Source organism: Danio rerio, chromosome 11 (assembly GCF_049306965.1).
Source record: "Danio rerio strain Tuebingen ecotype United States chromosome 11, GRCz12tu, whole genome shotgun sequence".
NCBI classification, from domain to species: Eukaryota; Metazoa; Chordata; class Actinopteri; order Cypriniformes; family Danionidae; genus Danio; species Danio rerio.
In genome coordinates this window covers 5,563,815-5,580,454 of record NC_133186.1, presented here as the reverse complement: position 1 = coordinate 5,580,454, position 16,640 = coordinate 5,563,815, and the positions used below count along the sequence as shown (strand labels likewise).

Here is a 16,640-nt window from a genome sequence, read left to right as displayed (position 1 = left end):
CTATCTATCTATCTATCTATCTATCTATCTATCTATCTATCTATCTATCTATCTATCTATCTATCTATCTATCTATGCCTCCATATATTCTATCTATCTATCTATCTATCTATCTATCTATCTATCTATCTATCTATCTATCTATCTATCTATCTATCTATCTATCTATCTATCTATCTATCTATCTATCTATCTATCTATCTATCTATCTATCTATGCCTCCATATATTCTATCTATCTATCTATCTATCTATCTATCTATCTATCTATCTATCTATCTATCTATCTATCTATCTATCTATCTATCTATCTATCTATCTATCTATCTATCTATCTATCTATCTATCTATCCATCCATCCATCCATCCATCCATCCATCCATCCATCCATCCATCCATCCATCCATCCATCCATCCATCCATCCATCTATCTATCTATCTATCTATCTATCTATCTATCTATCTATCTATCTATCTATCTATCTATCTCAAAAATAACTGACCACTATTAGTACTCAAAGATGGTATGATGTTTCCCCTTTTTCCTTTACCTTCATCTATTTGTTTATTTATTTAATTTTTAGTAACATTTATTACTATTTATTGTTATTTTGCTCTTTAAAAATGTTGTATTTATTTATTTGGTAAACGATTAGTTAACTTATTTGCTATTATTGTTTATGATTTGCTTTTGTAGTACATTTGGACAATAACCCAGACACATTCTTTGTAAAACTGATTATATTTCTGGAAGCACATTGTACAATCATCCTGATAACTTTAAATAAACATGTCCAAAATAAATAAATACAAATTAAAAACAGATTAAAAACAGGCCAACGCACCTGCACTTTGCAATTAAAAGAGCAAAGAAATCCCATTAGCAATATATTTTGTTAACGAAAACGTTGTGCAAATGTATCATCTTGTAATCCTGAACCCAACATCATTTATCCTCGTGTCGCAGTCACACACTAATATAGTTTAAGCCACATTCACTCCGTGAGGCCATAGCAACAGGGTCTCAGCAGGCGTTTCATAGCACTACCATCACTTTAGAGATGCCCTGAGGGAAGAATGCGGCCTCTCTCTATCTTACTTACTGTCACCAGAGACACACACACACACACCTAACCGGTTTTTATTCCGCCCCTCAGGCCCAAGGGATGGCAAAGGCCCCAGAGTGATACACTACCAGCTACAAGATCCAAATGGAAACAAACACACACCAACGTGCACTTAAACACACACACACATACTCCAAACTCTAAAGCAATAAAAACAGACCAAGTGTTTAAGAGTGTCACGTCAGGTTAAAGCCATCCGTCTGTGTGATTCAATCAGAGAATCGCTAGCGTATCTATCAGAGAGCGGCTCAGGAAATCAGCGATTCATCCGGAGAGTCGCTAGTCAGTTGTTTTTGTGTGAGTGATTCAGTGAGCGTGTCAGTGCCGATGAGCATCTCTCACCTCCAGTAAACCAGGACGGCCAGCAGCAGAATCAGGCAGAGGAAAGTGAGCGCCGACACCACCACCAGAGGAATAATCCACTCCATCCGTCCGGCAGCAGGCCCAGGGTACATGCTGGAGACGACAGTGCGCTCTGAGACACACACACACACAAACACGCACGTTACTATGAACACACTGTACATACTGTAAACACAGGCAGCGTTTCAAAACATGCTGCACTGAAAACATGACAGCCACATTCAAATGAGATAACACAACAGCACATACTGATAGCTGCTGTAGAAAAAAACATTTTAGTTTAAGTACCAATTCTCACTATTAACTAGTGGCTTATTATTACAGTAGCTGCATATTATTAAGATATATTTATTTGCAGCTGTTTAATGGCTACTATACATACATAAGCATACATAATATCTAAACCTAACTACTAAACCTAAACTAAATACTAATAAGCAGCAAATTAAGAGTCTGAGGGACAAGTCTTAGTTAATGGTTTATTAATAGCAATTATACTTTAAAAATAAAGTGTGTTTGAAATTCTATATATATGCACAATACATAATAATAATAATACTGTTCCCATAATATCATAGCAATTAATAAATAATGGTTATTTATAAAATAATGATGTTAATAATAAATAAAACATATAATAATAATAATAATAATAATAATAATATTGGTAATAATAATAATAATAGTTATAATAATAAGTAGAATAATAAGAATAAAATAAAATAAGAATAATAATACCTGTAATAATAATAATATTAATAATGATAATAGTAATAATAATAAAAATAATAATAGTAATAATAATAAAAGGGGCAGCACGGTGGTGCAGTGGGTAGCACAATCGCCTCACAGCAAGAAGGTCGATGTTTCAAGCCCCGGCCGGGTCAGCTGGCATTTCTGTGTGGAGTTTGCATGTTCTCTTCCGGGTGCTCCGGTTTCCCTCACAGTCCAAAGACATGTGGTATAGGTGAACTTGGTGTATGAGTGTATGGATGTTTCCCAGTGATGGGTTGCAGCTGGGGGGCATCTGCTGCGCAAAATATATGCTGGATAAGTTGGTGGTTCATCCCGGTGTGGCGACCCCAGATTAATAAATGGACTAAGTTGAAAAGAAAACGAATGAATAGTAATAATAATAATAATAATAATAATAATAATAATAATAATGATAATGATAATAATACCTGAAATAATAATATTAATAATAATAAAAAATAATAATAATACCTGAAATAATAATAATGATAACAATAATAATAATTATAATAATAATAATAATAATACCTGAAATAATAATAATAATAATAATAACAATAATATTAATAATAATAATAAATATTATAAAAATTATAATAATAATACCTGAAATAATAGTAATAGTAACAGTAATAATTATACTTGAAATAACACTAATAATACCTGTCATAATAATAATAATAATAATAATAATAATAACACAAAAAATCATAATATATGAAATAATAATATTAATAATAGGCAACGAAGTGGCGCAGTAGGTAGTGCTGTCGCCTCACACCAAGAAGGTCGCTGGTTCGAGCCTCAGCTGGGTCAGTTGGCGTTTCTGTGTGGAGTTTGCATGTTCTCCATGCATTTGTGTGGGTTTCATCCGGGTGCTTTGGTTTCCCCCACAGTCCAAAGACATGCGGTACAGGTGAATTAGGCTAAATTGTCTATAGAGTATGAGTGTGAGTGAATGTGAATGGGTGTTTCCCAGAGATGAGTTGCAGCAGGAAGGGCATCCGCTGCGTTAAACATGTGCTGAATAAGTTGGCGGTTCATTCTGCTGTGGCGACCCCAGATTAATAAAGGGACTAAGCCAAAAAGAAAATGAATGAATAATAATAATAATATTAATAATAATAATAATAATAATAATATATTCAAAATATAACATTCAATCTAATTAGAAAATCAAACTGCAGAATTTAATCCAACAATCAAATTAATTCATTATTAAGCATTCATAATTAATGCTAAATTAATGCTAACAGTATGCTAAAAACATGACAGGGACAGTTTCAGATACCGTTATTTTGCCCAGACGCAATTCTTCATTAATTTTACATATCATAGATTAATAGGTACAATAGAATGTGAAAATTCCTGTCAAAAGTTGTTTAATTCTGACAATAATATAAATTCAGAGAGAGAAATTATGCTTTTTTATGAATTCTGGAAGAGAGCAAAACCCTATTCTAAGCTGAACTCCCCAATATCTGATTGGTTGACAGGAACACTGATCCAGGACCAACTCGGATGTTGATTCAGGAACACGTGTCACCTGGCAAGAGCACAGTCACCCTACTAGTCTACAAATAAACACAAAACACAACACACATACATACACACGCACGCACTCACACAAACACGCACACACACAGAGCTAAATATGGAGTGTGTCTGTTTCTCTCTCTGTGTGTTTATTGTGAACTCCCTGCAGCTGAAAATGTTTTCTGCTCTCATCCTCCCTGGACCGGAAAACTAGGCCAACCCTCTGCCTCCCAAACACAGAAGGGACGGCAGGAAAGATGGAAGGATGAGAAAGGAGGGATGACGAAGAGGAAGAAACAAAAAGAAACTAAAGGACAAAGAAATGAGAGAAATGATACAGAGGATACACAAACACAAGCTGAAAAGAACAATGTTTAGTGAGAAGAGGACAAGAGTTTAATGTCATCTGCAGAAAAGATGAGTGGAGATACGCATGCAACACTGGAGGGAGGAGAAAAGGGTTGTCAGTGCGTTGCTATGTGGTTGCTAGAGTGATGAAGGGAGGCTGGCTTTAGGCTCTTCATTTGAATAAAAAAGGCAGCAGTGAAACTCTCCAGTTAAAGGGATGGAATAAAATCCTTACTTTTAAAACATTCTGCTTGCTTATTTACTTACTCTTTTATTTAGTTATCATTTCAGTCATTCATTTTCTTTTTGGCTTAGTTTCTTTATTAATCTGGGGTCGCCACAGAGGAATGAACCGCCAACTTATCCAGCACATGTTCGTCGCAGTGGATTACTGGGAAACATCCATACACGCCCATTCACATACATACACTACAGACAATTTTAGCCTACCCAGTTCACCTGTACCACATGTCTTTGGACTGTGGGGGAAACCGGAGCACCCAGAGCACCCAGGGTAAGTTGGCATTTCTGTGTGGAGTTTGCATGTTCTCCCCGAATTCACGAGAGTTTCCTCCGGGTGCTCCTGTTTCCCCCACAGTCCAAAGAGGTGAATTGGAAGCTAAATTGTCTGCAGTGTTTGTGTGTGAATGAGAGTGTATGGGTGTTTCCCAGTGATGGGTTGCAGCTGGAAGGGCCTTCGCTGCATAAAACATATGTTGGATAAGTTGGCGGTTCATTCCGCTGTGGTGACCCCGAATTAATAACAGGACTAAGCTGAAAAGAAAATGAATGAATAAATAATTATGTAATCAAAATGTATATATTTTTAACACCAATAAATTAATTAGAAATATAATTTGAAATACTAATAATTATGTAATTGTGTAAAACTGTAAAATATTGTAATGGTCAAAGCCGGGAGTAAAATATGTTGTTAATATGTTGTTACCCTTCCTTTTCAAGTCTTAAGTCTTGATTTTTTTATATTTATCTATTATTATATTAATTTATTATATATATATTATAATTTTGTTATATAATTTATGATTAACTAGTTAATCAGAATTTTTATATTTAAGTATATTCACAAATAACATTTAGTTTAAAATACCAATAAACTAATTTAAATAAAAGGGGTAATGTTTTTAAATAATTTAATTATTTTCATTTATAATTAACTAATTATTCAGATTGTTTTATATTTTATTATATTAATACATAACATTTAGTTTCAAATACCAATACATTTTATAATATCATTTATAATTGACTAATTAATCAGAATTTATATTCTTTACATATATAACTTTTAGTTCAAAATGCCTACAATTAATTTACGGTATATTTAAAATACCAATAATTATACCAAGCTCTAAAATATTGTAATGAAGCTGTGAGTAAATTATGTTGTTTATAACCCTTTCCCTTAATCATGTCTTAACATTTAAAAAAAATATTTCTTATTATTTTTACATTTTTAGTTTATTATATAATTTATAATTAACATATTAATCAGAATCGATATGTTTTTAACACCTAACTTTTAGTTTAAAATAACAATAAATCAATTTAAGCAAGAGTTCATTTAAGTTGAGTAAATTAATTTGTTTCTAACCTTTTCCCCTAAATCATGTCTTTCAATTTTATTTATTTATTTTTTATTTTAATATATATATATATATATATATATATATATATATATATATATATATATATATATATATATATATATATATATATAATATAATTTATAATTAATTAATTAATTAATCAGAGATTATATATTCTTAACACTAATAACTTTTAGTTTTAAAATACCAATAAAAATAAAATATATTTTCAAAATACCAATAATTGTGCAAATAATGTATTGAGCAAAGCTGTGAGTAAAAGATGTAAATAACCCCTTCCCCTTAATCATGAACAACTAAACAAATAGTCCTTCTACCAAAAAGCTTGCTGCATGAATGTGGACTACAGCAACAGATGCAGATTTCTGACCTGTGTGTATGGAGAAAGGAGGCAGGTGATTGCGGTCTCCTCTGTTGTCTTTACTGCTCTGCTCTGTGTTTTCTGGAGTCTCTATCACTGCCGTCACGTTCTCCTCCACCTCCGGCTCTCTGCTCGCCATCACCTGCGTGTTCTCTTCTCCCAGTCCCTGTGTGTTTTCCTCAGAGACTCTAGATGGCGCTGTGCTGTTTTCTGTTCTCCTGCGTCCTCCTTTCTCTTTGGCTGTGGAATCGGGTACTGCTGTTGGAGGATCTTTGGAGACGGAGCTGTTGGTCTGCTTTTCCACATCGTCAGGAGCTCTGCTGTCTTTACTCTCTCCACCTTTTTCCTCATCCTCATCTTCTTCTTCTTCTCCGTTCTTTTCTCCATCCTCATCCTCACCCTTCCCGCCCTTCTCTCCTCCGTCATCAGACCTGTCATACATAAGTCTTAATATTAAACAGCGGATAAAAATTTTTCTTGGTACATTTTTTTAAAGGGGACCTATTATGCCCTTTTTTACAAGACGTAAACTAAGTCTCTAGAGTATAGAGATTTATGAATATATCAGCAATATCACAGGAGTAGCAGTGTGGTATGGCTGTAAATCAGCACTGGTGGGAGGCGTGCGTTAGCACGAGTGGCCACCAGTGCTGATATACAGCCATAGCACACTGCTACGAGCAGGCCCGGAGCAAGCTGAACTGCCGCTCTAGGCAGAGGACGATTACGCCGTCCTCAACCACAATGCAGTGGCGCAAAAAGGGGGTATGCAGTATATGCGGCGCATAGGGGCGCCACACATGGGGGGGCGCCATTGTGCCAAAACTATTTTTTAAATTATCCTTACTAAAAGTTTCAAATTAAAAAAAAAAATAAATAAATAAATATGTTTTGTTAAAAATGTTTTTTTTTTGCATTTTGTATGAGTATAATATTGTATTTTAATAAATAAAAAATTATACCATGAGTTGCATACGTTGGCACACACATTTTAATTCAAAATCAACACAATAACATGCAGTCGCAGAGCCAAGTGTAAAGTGTTCATGTAAATGTAACTTTAGATTTTTTTTTTACAATTTTTATCAAAATAAAACTGTCAAATCATACATACAGTACAGTTGAGGTCAAAAGTTATAAGATTAATCTGAAGTTTTTCTTTATTTATTATTAATTATTTAATTATTTTGCCTAAATAAGAGGGATCACACAAAATGTATGTTTATGTAAGTACAGACCTATTTCACATAAACCGATATTTATAATATAATAATTTATAATAAAGTTCTGATATTGCAGAATATTGCACAGGTATCAGCCAATCAGATTTAAGAACCAGACAGAACTGTTGTGTATATATATATATATAATAAAATAATCGTGATTAGCATTTTTTCTGTGATCGTGCAGCCCTAAACTGTTATGTGTTAAAACACTGGAGTGACAGAAGGAGGAATGACCTGTCGTTGTCAGTGGCTGTGGTGGTGTCTGCGTCAGAGGCCTGTTCTGCAGTGGTCACCACAGGTTTGGCTGGGCTCTGGTGGGTGGAGGCTGGAGCAGGGCTGGAGGGTGGTGGTCTGGTGGGCCACACGGAGCTAGGGAAGGAGGAGATGACGCCTCCGCTGAAGCCCAGTCCTGCCAGGAGTGTACTGGTCACCACGGATGCCACGGTGGCCTGGCTGCCACTGGAGGATGGGCCGATTCCGGTGGCCATCGAAACAAAGGAGAAGGGAAGACCGGAGGAGGTCCATGTGGAGGAGCCGGAGCTGATGGGGGCCATGTCTGCTGACGATGCAGGAGAAACTGTTGGCTAAAAGTTAAAAAACAAAATAAAAACATGAGTCTATTAGTGAATTACTGTATACATGAAATATTTTAAAAAATATGCATATGCATAAATAATGTCATTTTTTTATTATTTGAAAAGTATTATACAAATGCATTTCTGTAATTTCCATAAAAATAATAAAAATATATTTAAATAATGTAATTCCTGAATATATTTAAACACTTCAAATGCATTACTTTTATACAAATGATCACATAACTAATGATTAAATACAAATATTTCTAAAATTTAAAAGAAAAATTAAAGCTGTTCTAAACTATCTAAAGTTTGTACATCATATGAAAAAAATAGAAGTATTACACGTTTTCTTTATTGAACTTAGAATATCAAGGTAAAGCAAATAATATATATAATTTAAATAATATTTTTGCAATATTTATTTTTATTTAAGTAAACAATTAAGTAAATAAATACACATATATATTTAAAACAAATAATACTTATTTAAATATTTGATTTACTTACAGATATTAAAATGATGATATCATTGATATATTTCTTTTGTATATTATTATAATACTTATAATAATAATGATAATAATAATAATTATTATTATTATAATTAGTAGTAGTAGTATCATCATTTGTATTAATGATTATTTATAATAATAATAGTAATAATAATAATAATAATCAAATTAAAATGCAATAATTTTTATAATAAAATAAAAAAAATACTTTTTAATAAAGTAAACAAATACAAAATTATATATTTAAAGAGGATATTACCCTTAATGATGATGATGATGTTTATTATTATAATTATAATTATTTGTATCACTGAGATAATTAATAACATAATTCAAAATAAATCAGTCAGGTTTATTTTATGCAGAATGTAAAGAAGCAGTGCTGCCACCTGCTGGACAGATGTAAACTTACCATCCCAGTTTTTACTATCCTCGTTCCCTCAAATATTCTGGTGGTGTTGGCTATCAAAACAAACAATATTAAAATAAACAATTGAAAAAAAAAGCTTCAATAAGTAAAAACATCATTCATAAATGATGTGTATCCCAGTACCTCTGAAGAGCATACTCTGACTGAAGTCACTGCGCTTGTCATTCAAACACACCGCCTGCACACGAAACAGGTACAGAACATCCGGCGACACCGGCGTGATAACCGCCTCCTGAAACACACACAAAGAAAGAAACATACACTGTGTCAGAAAAACATGCTTCCGATATGGCAGTGTGTGATGTGGAGGTGTGCTTTTATCTGACGCGTCCAGTCAAAACAGTGGAGAAGAAGAGAGTCTGAGGTGTGATTTCTCCTGACAGAGGTCTGCAGGATGAAGGTGAACAGCTTGTTCTCTTCCTCATTTGACGCTTACACCTTCTTTCACAAGTCATTAGCATTGAAAATAGACAGTCTCTATCAGCCGCATAACATTCATTACCACCTGAAGCACCTCGGAGCTGCTCAGCTGGGACACAGACACTGGAATTTACGCTGGTTCATTTAAAAAGACTTTTTATATAACATCTGTCTTTATCAGTGAATTATGCAACCCCGTCACGTTCTTTCCGAGAACATATTTACATAATGTATGCTTTTTGTTCGCGTAAATTGTATTTCAAACAGATTACATCACTCTAAATGTAAAGGGAGTTTTGATTTACTCGTGTTTCGTCAGTAGCATTTGCTTTTATTAGGGTCAAGTTGGTTTTATATTCGCACATTTGGACTTTCACCTTAATATAATATAATATAATATAATATAATATAATATAATATAATATAATATAATATAATATAATATAATATAATGAATTATAATATAATATTTAGAGGTCACCACAGCGGAATTAATCTCCAACTATTCCACCATAAAGTTGCAATCAGAATTATCAAACCACCTGAATTATTAGCCCCCCTGTTTATTTCCCCCCCTATTTCTGTTTAACGGTTTCAACACATTTCTTTCTTTTTTCTTTTTTTTTTTTGACAAAAGGTACAGTACATTAAAGGTATTCAATGACAAAGGTATTTTCGTTTTTTTTTTTAACCATACATAAATTTGAAACAGAGACAAATTAACATAATAAAAATTTTAAGAAAAGGAAATGCATTAAATAAAAAATATATATTAATAATGATAAAAATGAATATAAAAATCAATTTACAAAAAAATAAATAAATAAATAATAAATAAATTAATTAAATAAATAAAAAATAAAAAATATAAAAATATATATAATTAAAAAAAAGGGTGGGTGGGGGGTGGCGTTGGGAATTTATGGTTGGAGGAGTACATTAGTCTCAATATGAATTATTAGAAGGTCCCATGTTTTGAAAAATGTTTTGGTTGATTCTCTGAGAAAATATTTAATTTTTTCTGTTTTCAAAAATAGCATTACATCACTAAGCCAAAGTGACAGTTTAGGTGGCATTAGTTTCAACACATTTCTAATCATAATAGTTTACATAACTCATTTTTAATCACTGATATATTTTATCTTTGCCATTACAGTAAATAATATTTGACTTGCAAGACACTTCTATACAGCTTGAATGGGCTAATAATTTTGACCTTAAAATTGTGTTTAAAAAAATTAAAACTGCTTTTATTCTAGTCGAAATAAAAGAAATAAGACTTTCTCCAGAAGAAAAAAATATTATCAGACATACTGCGAAAATTTCCTTGCTCTGGTAAACATAATTTGGAAAATATATATATAAAGAAAAAAATTCAAAGGGGGGCTAATAAATCTGATTGCAACCGTATGTTTTTCTGCAGCGCATGCCCTTCCACCCACAACCTGTCCTAATTAAATAATTAAAAATCAAGGCATGATCATATTTTATTTTAGTAAAATAAGCATAATCTAGAGGCCTTTGCCTAAGCCACTTCTGACACCAAATGATCAACTAGAAGTCAGTTATTACTTGATGTTCCTGACACTTGGATAGGCATCAAGACTTTTGTCAGGTAGTGTATTCACTTCCAGATGTTTATACACCAGGTCTAGTGAGGTCAGTGTCGCATCCTTCACCCCTCTTGTTTCAGTTAGAGACAAATTAATTAAATGTTTTTGATCAAATCTTGTTCTTCACACTTTCAAAAAAGATTTTCAGTGAAAAGATACAGTAAAATGTTTGTATGTTGTCACGATCTAACCACCATAAATCGCTGGAAAACATTAACATTCACACAAACTACAATCCCGCCTCAATATGAACTACATATTCAGTCATGCAACACACACACACACCTGCTCCAAGTCACCATTGATTGCAAACACTCACACAGCTGAAGCTGCTCATAGACTAATTACTTGGACTATAAAGACCGCACACACAAACATACATTGTTGCTGAGTCTTGTATCCTGAATGTGACGCGGTTTCTCTTGCCTTGCTTTCCGTGTTAGACCTTGCTTTGTTTGTTTGTTTGTTTTGCCCCTGCCTGTTATTTCGACTTTGACTCTGGATTGCCCATACACATCTGTTTGTTACTGTATTGAGCACTGCTTGCCTGACCTTTCTGTTTAATAAAGACCAGCATAAGGATCCTCATCCCTGTTGTCAGCGTCTACTTCACGTTACAAATGTAAAGTTTTAATACCTTGTTTTTAAATAATGATAAGGCATGAAATCACACACATTTCTTCAGGGTGAAAGGGGTTAAAAAATTAGACTAATTATTTTCAGCTGCTAATAAGAATGTAATAATCTCAGCTCCTTTGGATACATCTTAAAATATGTAAATCACCTTTTTTAATTAAGCTGGTTGATTTATTATCTTGTTTTTTTCTATGTAAATTAATTTCTGGAAGATGAATTACACACGTCAGTTCAGATGATTGTGGTTTTTCTAAAGTCTTCCATGCACACCAAGGCAGTGTTTCTTTTATTAAAAACACAGTAAAAACTATAACAACATACAAAAGTGTTGAGGCTGTGCTGAATTTCTAGCAGTGATCGCTTTAGTCTTCAGTGTACAGTTGAAGTCAGAATTATTAGCCCACGTTTGATTTTTGTTCTTTTTTAAATATTTTCCAAATGATGTTTAACAGAGTAAGGAAATTTTCGCAGTATGTCTGATAATATTCTTTCTTCTGGAGAAAGTCTTATTTGTTTTAATTCGACTAGAATAAAAGCAGTTTTTAATTTTTAAACAACATTTTAAGGACAAAATTATTAGCCCCTTTTAGCAAATTTTTTTTCCGATTGTCTACAGGACAAACCATCGTTATACAATAACTTGCCTAATTACCCTAACCTGCCTAGCTAACCTAATTAACCTAGTTAAGCCTTTAAATGTCACTTTAAGCTGTATAGAAGTGTCTTGAAAAATATCTAGTCAAATATTATGTACTGTCATCATGGCAAAGATAGAATAAATCAGTTAATAGAAATGAGTTATTAAAAACATTTAGAAATTATATAGTTTTAAAAACTTTTAATTATGTTTACAAATGTGTTGAAAGAAATCTTCTCTCCGTCAAACAGAAATTATACAGGGCGATAATAAAAATAAAAAGGGGGGCTAATAATGATTCTGACTTCAACTGTATATGATCATTCCAATATGATCAAAAATATTCAAGCATCGTGCTGCTTAATATTTCTGTGTGAAAATTGTAATATACGTTAGCACCATTTATTTATGATGAAGATACATTGTAATGTAAGTCTTTACAGTCACTTGTGATCAATTTACGTAGCATTTATCTTCATTTGAGTACAAAACGATTGTTCAGACTGACCATATTTGATATGATCATTAGAAGATTTGCACATATCCGAGTAGAAATATACATTAAGGTTGCTCAATAACATCTGACACCTTGAGAAACAAACTCTGATGGTCATTTATGGTCATTGTTTTTAACTACATTTGACTTTTCTGGTGCCTTTTTGCCTGAAAGCTCTCTGTCTGAAGCCCACAGCCTCATTTCATCCCTGAGAAATGAAGATTCAATACAATTCTAAGTGTATGAGCAATAGCCATTAGCATAACTCACTTCACCTCCCCCGGGGTCTGCTGAAAAGTGCTGAGGGCTTGAGGGATTTGTAAATCTTGCACTAAGTAAATGGCGTCAGTTCCCCTCCACACCAACACCTTTCTGATTTATACCAGTTTGACCCGAATTCATTCGGTAAAAGAGCTCAACTCAAATATTTCTCTATTGCGTTGGGTTTTTATAAATGAAAAGCTGTAAAAAAAAAAAAACTCCTTCTCTATTGATCTAAGTACATGGTTCCTGCTCTAAGCCAAATGTCTATGACTTTTCCCTGACTAACAGGCTGAAGTTTTATGATTTTTGTGACCAAAATAGTGACAAAAATATCCGTAAGCTAACAGTTTTCTGTATTTTGTGATTGATGTTTGCTTTCATTTATTTATGCTTTTGAAATGCATTGTGGGATTTTAATCGTCAAGAACCAATATGTGTAATTTTGTGTATATTTTCACAGATAAAAACAAGAAATTATGTAAATATTGCCACACATTTTAATAAAATCACCTTCAAGATCAGCTATTTTAGGCTGCAAAAATCATGAAATATTGCACAAACTCTAGGAGGAACTGGTTGAGCACTGAGCAGACAAAACAACAGGCACAGACAGTGTTTTAATAGGTACAGCCAGGTAAATGCATTTGATTATCTGATGCCTTGAGGGAAAAGGTGTAAAATGGCAGTTAAAAATATCCTAACCATATTAATAGACAAAACACGTGAAACAAATTATAAAAAATGCTATATATCAAATAGTAGACAAGTCAAACTTAAGATGACAAACAAAAAATCCCTGATATTCCCGGATGGACAAAACAAATATCAAATTTCAATATCTGGAATAGAACTTTTCAAATGTCATGATATACTAGAAAATTCCATGACCCATAGAAACCCTGGAAGTAATCCATCTAAAATTAAGTCGGGCTGCTTAATTGACCCACATAGTAGCATCTTTGGATAAAAGGGGACATATGAATGCGACTTAAATGGATAGTTCACACCAAGCTACCTCATTTACTCTCCTTTAAACCTTCATGAGTGTCGTTCTTCTGTTAAATACAACAGAAGATGTTTTAGGAATGCTGGTAGGTAGCTAAAAATACTATAGAAGTCAACACTGCCAGCATTCTTCAAAATATCTTCTTTTGTGTTCAACAGAAGAAAGAAACTCAAATAGGTTTTGAACAAGTGAGAAGTGAGTAAATGATGACAAGATTAAATTTTTTGGGTGAACTAACCCTTTAAAAGAAAAGTAAAAGGGAGGAACAAAAAGAAAAAAGGAAGAAAATTCCATGACCCACCTTGGAAGTAGACCCCCTGAAATGAAGTTGGGCAAAATTGGCCCGGATAGTAGCATTAGGGGACGAAAGGACAAAATAAAAATGGGAGGAAAAAAAACTAAAAACTGAGAGTTCACCCAAAAATACCTCATTTACTGTCCTTTGTGTGGTTTTAAACCTTTATGAGTTTCTGTTGAACACAAAAGAAGATATTTTAAAGAATGCTGATTGCTAAAAATACTACAGAAGTCAACGCTACCAGCATTTCTCAAAATATCTTCTTTTATGTTCAACAGAAGACAGAAACTCAAATAGGTATTGAACAAGTGAGCGGTGAGTAAATGATGACATAATTTTAATTTTTGGGTGAACTAACCGTTTAAAAGAAGAAGATGGAGAAAAAAAAAAGAAAGAGGAAGAAAATTCCATGACGTACCTTGGAAGCAGACCCTCTAAAAAGAAATTGGGCTAAATTACCTCACATGGTAGCATTTTGGGACGAAAGGACAAATTAAAAATGTAAAACAATTACTTAAACAGACAGTTAACCCAAAAAATACCTAATTTACTTTATTTTTAAACATTTTCGAGTGTCTGCTAAACACAAAAGAAGATATTTTGAAGAATGCTGGTGGCTAAAAATATAGAACTGGTAGCCAACGCTACCAGCATTCTCCAAATATCTTCTTTTGTGCTCAACGTAAGAAAGAAACTCAAATAGATTTTGAACAAGCGAAGGATGAGTAAATGATGACAGTATGTTTTCATTTCTGGGTGAACTATCCCTTTAAAAGGAAAGGAAAGAAAGGGAGGAACAAGGGGGGACTAGAGTGACTGGAATGATGCTCCGTGATGGGATGCAGTGCCATTTTCAAACTGCACGCCTCACAAATGTTTGGGAACAAAATGAACAAAAATGACTTTGTTTTTTTGTACTATTTTGTCGCCTCGCAGCCCCCCCGCCGACTAAAGAATCAGAAATCTCAGCCCGTTATAAATTTCACACCCCACCGAGTGTGCTCGATAGAACGTCAAGAGAAATGAGACTAAAATACATCTCCGCCTCTTAAACAGTTTTAGTGCATTAGTATTTTCAAATAGCGGGCCCCAAGGTCAGCGTATACCGCTGCGGCCCCCTGCTGACGACCTAAAATACAGTCTTTATTCACAGTCACACTCGCTGCACTTCTGCAAACATGGATCTAGCTGAGGAGAGATTACAGGATATTATCGATGAGCTGAGGGTTTACAGACGTTAGATCAACATCCTCGCAAATTCAGACTTTAGCAGCTCGTTTGTTTTCTAAGAACAGACTGCCACAAATCTGAAATTTGGAAGGATTATTGCTGAAGCTCAAGGAGAAATCAAACTGGACTTCTGTCTTTAAATTAAAAAGTGCATTACACGTGGCAAATTATAGAAAATTATACACTCCTCATCTACAGCACATTTTTTTTTCTTTTTTTAAATATTTCCCAAATGATGTTTAACAGAGCAAGGAAATTTCCATAGTATGTCTGATAATATTTTTTCTTCTGGAGAAAGTCTTATTTGTTTTATTTCGGCTAGAATAAAAGCAGTTTTAAATTTTTTAATCACCATTTTAAGGTCAAAATTATTAGCCTCTTTAAGCTATATATTTTTTGATAGTCTAGCAGTGGTTCCTAACCTTTTTTTGCCTGAGACCCCCCTTTTCCCCTGGAAAATATTATAAATAATACAATTTTATAAAGTAATAATATAATAATAATATTATAAAGTTCCCCCTTCCACATTTAATGATATTATCACTCATATAAGTTTGCAGTTATGATGACAAAAAAATGTTGTTCTCAAACAAACAGTATGTTTATTACTATATCTAGATACGTTTATGCACAAATAATAGCCTAATGTAAAATATAAAAGCGAAACATCAATAGGCCATTTGTAATTAAAAACGTAAGCCTTTGGCCTTTAAATTGGCCCTATTTGACATTCAGTAACTAAAATATCAGTATTCACACTGATGTATAAGGGGAAAAGATATATAGACTATTAGAATTTAATACTTGCACGTTATTTGTTATGCTCTGCTAATTAGTGTGAGGATTGCTGTGAGGCGAATCAGTGCAACTGTCTTTTGTGGAGAACGTATTACAAAAGTGTGTGTGTGTGTGTGTGTGTGTGTGTTGGGGGTGGGGGGGTCGTAGGTTGTAGGTTGCTAGGCGACCATCAACCATTTTTCCCAGAGAAATGTGTATGACAAGCTGACAAAACACTGCTGTTACTCTGATACAAGTTTTATCTATTAAAAAAATTACAAAGCACTGAAGTGTACGGGTGTTCTGTATTTTTCTGAGAAAACTAATCTTACCGAAATATGAATTTTCATTCACTTTGAATGGGTGACGTCAAGCGTTGCTGAACTGCATTGT

The 16,640-nt window shown here is 33.4% G+C and overlaps 1 protein-coding gene across 5 annotated transcripts in view; it reads right to left on the bottom strand.

The window, feature by feature from the left end:
- Positions 1 to 16,640, bottom strand: part of ptprga (protein tyrosine phosphatase receptor type Ga) — a 502,971-nt gene that overhangs the window by 63,460 nt on the left and 422,871 nt on the right. For 4 of the 5 annotated variants that reach the window (NM_001329864.1, XM_073915995.1, XM_073915997.1 and 1 more), the window contains 5 exon segments: positions 1,469 to 1,601; positions 6,131 to 6,552; positions 7,582 to 7,931; positions 8,853 to 8,902; positions 8,994 to 9,102. In NM_001329864.1, the coding sequence (NP_001316793.1) occupies positions 1,469 to 1,601; positions 6,131 to 6,552; positions 7,582 to 7,931; positions 8,853 to 8,902; positions 8,994 to 9,102 (1,064 nt within the window). 5 annotated transcript variants of the gene reach the window in all.